Here is a 5,915-nt window from a genome sequence, read left to right on the forward strand (position 1 = left end):
ATACCAATTGTCACGGGGTCAAGTCTACAATGGAAGAAACCCGTGTGGCGTCTGGGCCATGGGCGGCTAGGATAAGCCTGATGTGTACATAAGGGCCATGTGCCAGCCCGAGGAATGGCTCCACCAAGGTCAATGGCAATATACCATGACCTCGTGATATATGGTCGGGGCTCTCTATGGCTCTTGCCGGTCCATGGAAGGTGCCTCTTACATGCCAAAGAGGGATCACCTTGATGTGATGCACGTGTTGTGCTAGACAACCACTGGGCCTGAGAACACACCCATTTGCTATAAACAATGAGGTAGCTGGATTAGCTTAGACAGGGTTGGCACGATGAAGGATCTCCTTTTAGTATGCGTTATGCAGTACCGCTTGATGTACTATTTCCATGAATGTATATGTGCCCATCTCATGCTAAGAATATTGGTTTAGATGTGCAAGGCACCCAAAGAAATCGACCACGCCAGCACGTTAAACTTTTGAGATCCACCGGTATAAAAAATCATACTCAACCTAAGCCCACCAAAGGAAGGTAACGCTAAGCCTGTATTCTAATGTGACCGGTGATCTATCGTCGGGCACAACATGGACAAGTAAGTTCTTAACGGTATCTTTGCTCTCACTCTTCGATCCGTTTGCTTCATATTAAGTACAGACAGAAACCAACTTTTTATGTCCCCTGTCCGAAAGTCCTCACAACCACTAGATAGATAGAAAAGAAAAGAAAGCATCAGCCTTTGAAGGAGAAAGTTGGGTCCGCAGATGCTTTCCCTTTTATTATTCGCCCACTCTCTCCAATATCGTAAGATGAGATGCACTATTTAATTCTTTGAGAGGGTATAATTGGTAATTGAACTTTTTATTTTATTTTATTATTTTTTTGAGCAATTGAACTTCAACAGGTATGAAAATTTGATCTTTTCGTGGCAGCAGAACAAACCCTTGTTTTCATTTTTTTGCAGTTGAGCCATCCTGTTCAGTCGCCTGCCGGGGTTTCAGACTTCAGAGAATCTCTCTCTCGCTCTCTCTCTAACCTGCAAGCATGAGCAAGGGACCGGGACTCTTCTCTGACATCGGAAAGAAGGCCAAAGGTAAAAGAAGTAGAGAACCCGTGGAGCCGTCTCTCTCTTATCCCAAATCGTTTCCTTGAATTTCTATTTGACAACTTTGTTTATTCTTTGATCCCTCTCTTGTTTTTTCAGATCTCTTAACTAAGGACTACAGTTCTGATCAGAAATTCACCATCTCGACTTATAGCGATGCTGGAGTTGTAAGAACTCATTACTATCTGATCTATTATTTGTTTCCTATTTTTGCATATACCACTGCTTTCGATGCTTCATTTAGGTTTTTCTCGATTAAGGTGATCTTAGTGGATGTGTGTAGCGCCTGATTCAATAAATTGCGTTGAATGTGTATTATAATTTCGAGGAACCAAATGAAGTTATGTGGAGATTCCCCATTTCACTAGTCTTTACTGCGTTTAATTCGTCTATATAGTTCCTTTGTCTTTGTTGCTTTTATTTTCTGTCATTTATTTATTATATTGTGAAGTTTGTCGCTTTCCTTTTTTTTTTTTTTTTTGAGTCGTAAGAATTTGTAATCGATTTGGTAGGTAAGAGCATCGCGTAAGAGAATAAACACATCATACAGGACATTGTTCACCAGAGAATAACATAAATTAAATAGTCATTTGTTGGGAAACTCAACTTAGTGTAGGAGGTTAGTGCAACTAAACTCGGAAATGGATAGCCTACACCTTATCCTCCATCTCCGTGATAACTTAGATATCTTTTGCTCACACTATTTTCTCTTATTATCATGACTTGTACTTTCAATTTAATGTAGTTAGACTGTCCTAGAAACAGTGCATGTGAACTCCTGGGCACTTATTGGGGAGTGGGCTTATGTTTCTTATGTTGCAATTAGATTATTCTTCCACATCTCGGTTTGATTCATCTTGTTTTTAATAGACAAATTCATAGCAGCACTAAGATACTGTTATTGTGCATATTATGAACCTTACTGGGATGAATATTGGTATATCATATACTGCTTTATGCTTAACAAGAAGAACATCTTTGTCCATAGAAACATGTACCACATTAACAGGATCTCCAATGGATTTTAAGGCCTCTCTGACCAGTCTACTCATTATTATTAGTTTTATTTAAAATATATTATAGCCATGCTAAACTTTTTTATAAATCCTGTGTAACATTTTTCTGATCAATAATATATAAGGTCATGAATGAACCACAGAATATTGCATATGATTATGCACATACAATTCAATACGACATCTTTCTCAAAGTAAATGCTAAAACCTATTACAGTTTGTTCATTTATCCATGAGATTTGATAGGTGCTCCTATATATCCATATCTAATTCATGCATTTATTTATTAGAACTGCATGTAATAATCGGCAAAAACATTGGCTAGAGAAGATGTTAATTGAAATGTACTGAATTATGGTGCTAATTCCCTGGGGAAAGTGTTTGTAACTTGTAATGTGCAAGCTGAGGGGATATCCTTTGTTCTTTGTTTATTTTTCTCTTCATTTGAGGTGTAAGTGCACTATTCTACTTGTATCATTTTCTTTCTTGTTAATGAAGTCTTTTCTGTCATTTAATGGTAAAAAATGAATGTCATACTCAAACTCTCTAAGGGTGTGTATGTGTGTGTGTGTATATATATAGATATAGGTATATATTGGACTCTGCGAAATCTTCTTTTTTTTTTTTCCATGTGTTGTTTGTTGTGGTAATTAATGGACAAAATATTGGAGCCAGCCAATAGGTGACCATGGAGCTTGGTAAGTTCAACATGTATGAATGGATTAGGGGCAGAGTTTCTTATCCATTGAAGTTGTTCTTTATGACTTTGTTGATCTTTCTTCATTTACATTATGTATTTTTGCTATGTTTTCCTAATATATTTCTGTTTATTACTCATTTAAGTAGTTATTTGCTAATTTGAAATGACAGATTTTTAGCATGGTCATAACAATTAAATTCCCCCTTTTTAGCTCGCTAACAACCTTAGCAAATATTACTTCTTGTTTTCATATATTGTTTTAAAATTTCAGTTGTCAGTTGCCTTGTGCATCTCTGTTTCAATTGGGAGTGACAGCTGAGTTCTGTTTTACATTCAGGCCCTCACTTCAACTGCTGTGAGGAAGGGAGGATTAACATCTGGTGATGTTGCAGCCCAGTGGAAATACAGGAACACTGTCATCGATGTCAAAGTTGATACAGATAATCAGGTGGATTGTCTTTGCAATTCATCTACTCTCTCTCTCTCTCTCTCTCTCTCACTTACATGAACACATTTTATTATCATTTTTTGCTTATGCATTCATCTGTGCAGATCTCAACAACTTTCACTTTGACAGAACTTCTCCCATCCACTAAAACAATTGCTACATTGAAACTACCTGATTACAATTCTGGGAAGGTACTGAATTCATTGTCTCAAGCTGGCACAATTTCAGAATGCAAGTCGTGACTGTAAACTTTTTTCCTGAAATATATTTTGTTATTTATGTTGCAGCTGGAAGTGCAGTACTTCCATGACCATGCTGCTTTCAGCACAGCTTTTGCTTCGAACAAGTCCCCTACTGTTGATCTTTCAGCAACCATAGGAACCCCAGGCTTTGCTTTTGGTGTGGAGGCAGGCTATGAGACTAAATTGGGTAGTTTTACCAAGTATAATGCTGGCATTAGTGTGACAAAGCCAGAGTCTAGTGCTACAATAATTCTGTAAGTCTTTGTTACTTCAACACTTGAAAATTGGTGCCATGTCTGTTGGGTAATTGGATTTTAGTCTTAAGTATCCATTTGGGAGGGGTCCCAAAGCTGCTTCCAGTTTTCATAGATCTCAAGGTGCAGAAAGCAATATAGAAGCATTTGGTGAAAATGTGGAAAGTTGGTCCTGGCTTTCTAAATGCCAAAATTTGTTGACTTGGTCGATGCTAGGACATTTACACTAGGCTGCTTGAGCCCCATTCCTTATCTGAAACACTATCCATGTTGTATGTATATGACATGAATGTAAAATTTACTATGCTGAGCATACAATATCCCACTTAATATAAACGGAGAAACTATAATTGTCTTCTAATCCTTGGTTCCTCTCTCCATCTTCTATTAGAGCTGACAAAGGAGATACACTTAGAGCATCATATATTCACCATCTGGATCTGCTGAAGGGGAGTGCTGGAGTTGCAGAGATAACCAGAAGGTTCTCCACAAACGAGAATACTTTTACAGTTGGGGGATTATATGCTGTTGATCCACTGACAATAGTGAAGGCAAGACTCAACAACCATGGGAAACTTGGAGCTCTCCTTCAACATGAGCTTAAACCCAAGTCAGTCTTGACAATATCCGGTGAGTTTGACACCAAAGCTTTGGAAAAAAATCCCAAGTTTGGATTGACCCTGGCTCTCAAGCATGGAATGGTCCCTTAATTTGTGTTTAAGGTGGTACTACCGATGGATGGGATTGTCTATCTATTTGGATTTTGGTGGTGTTTGATAGGGATCAGGAAATAAACAGTTCCACAGATGTATTCTTTTTCTAGGTTTTGTTATGGCTGTGGACTAATTGATTGGATCTTTAGGCCTGTTTAGGTCTTCCCTTCTCAATTTTCTTGGGAAGCATATTGACATGATGGATGTAACCTTGTTTTTTTATTTTTTATTATTTAATTTTTCATTAATTTAATCAATGGATACAAATATTGTTCAGCATATTACGTTTCTTTTGAAGTATATTCAGCACATTACTTGGTTAAGAACCGTACCAACCCATCTAATATTTACTAGTTATATAAAGGGCAGCCCATCAGCACTCCCCAATGCAGCTTTACCCGTGCAGAAACAGAGAAGTTGTTTGGAAGATTTGGACCTTGGTCACCTTGGTTGCAATAGAGCAGGCCAACCGTTGTTAAAAAATGGTTGTTATTTGTGCTGCAGTACCGTGAGGTTGACTAACTCTGAACCGGCTATGTTGTTTCTTAAACGACCCTAAGGTTTAAGAAATTGACTAAATCTGTTTCTATTGTTTTGGTATTTCTTAAAGTAACCCTAATGTTTCTAACAATTGTCTAAAGTGACCAATTTTTTTTTTTTCAAATTTCTAAATTTCCCTTTGGAATTTTTCTTTTTCATTTTCTCTCCTCACCTCTTCACTTGTTTATTGGTTTGGGGAGTTAATTGATTACAAAGAGTTTAAAATATCGTCACGTATCGCCTCGTATTAGTTGATACATATCGTATCGAAGCTCTCTGATATGCCCCTATAAGGGGTGTTTCGGGTTGGTGAGTGGTTTAGGGGGTAGATTGACCTTAGACTGGCCCTTTTAAACTAGATTTGAAAAAAAAAGTATCGATGCAGGGCAATGTGCCCTATATCAATATTTTGAACCTTGATTATAGGCTGAATGCCAGCGCCGGATACAAGTCCCACAATTGCAATTAGGATTTGACATCGGACTGGGGTTAGAGCTAGTGAGAGAGCAGAGGCAAAGAGATCGATCAGACTGGGTTTATGTATAATTGAGCCTTGAAAATCAACTATTCATCACACTATCACTTTCTCCTTCTTCCCGACTTTGAGAGGTGATGATTTTGATTTCAATCTTCTCCCTCTTTCCCTATTTTTGTTTTTATTTTCTTTCCTAGGGATGACAATTTTTCCCATTTCTCCAATCCTCGTAGGGATTCGCCCTAAATGGGGCAGGGATGGAGATGATTTTCCCTTTGCAGGGAATGGAGATTTTTCATCCCCATTAGCAATGATAGGGAGAACAATCTTTGCCCCGCGGGGACCCTGATCCCCACCCGTGGGATCCCCACTAATATATATGTATATATGTATACATACATCTATATATTAATATTTTTAAAA

General features: G+C 37.9%; 1 protein-coding gene across 3 annotated transcripts; it reads left to right on the top strand.

Annotated features, from left to right (window-relative positions):
• The first annotated feature begins 324 nt into the window (after positions 1–324).
• LOC148877388 (mitochondrial outer membrane protein porin 2-like) lies at positions 325–4,756 on the top strand. Of its 3 annotated transcripts, none has more exons than XM_088986204.1 (7): positions 325–594; positions 964–1,092; positions 1,204–1,271; positions 3,158–3,268; positions 3,373–3,459; positions 3,556–3,764; positions 4,156–4,756. In XM_088986204.1, exons 2-7 carry the CDS (start codon positions 1,044–1,046, stop codon positions 4,472–4,474), a joined length of 843 nt encoding a protein of 280 aa, XP_088842330.1. In that variant the 5' UTR covers positions 325–594; positions 964–1,043; the 3' UTR covers positions 4,475–4,756. The 3 variants fall into 3 exon arrangements, with proteins under 3 accessions (XP_088842330.1, XP_088842323.1, XP_088842340.1); XM_088986197.1 differs by lacking the exon at positions 325–594 and adding an exon at positions 674–847; XM_088986214.1 differs by lacking the exon at positions 325–594 and adding an exon at positions 748–838.
• The last annotated feature ends 1,159 nt before the right edge of the window (positions 4,757–5,915 follow it).

The sequence above is a fragment of the Nelumbo lutea genome, chromosome 1 (genome assembly GCF_056320005.1).
Source record: "Nelumbo lutea isolate HS-2025 chromosome 1, American lotus-T2T, whole genome shotgun sequence".
NCBI lineage: Eukaryota > Viridiplantae > Streptophyta > Magnoliopsida > Proteales > Nelumbonaceae > Nelumbo > Nelumbo lutea.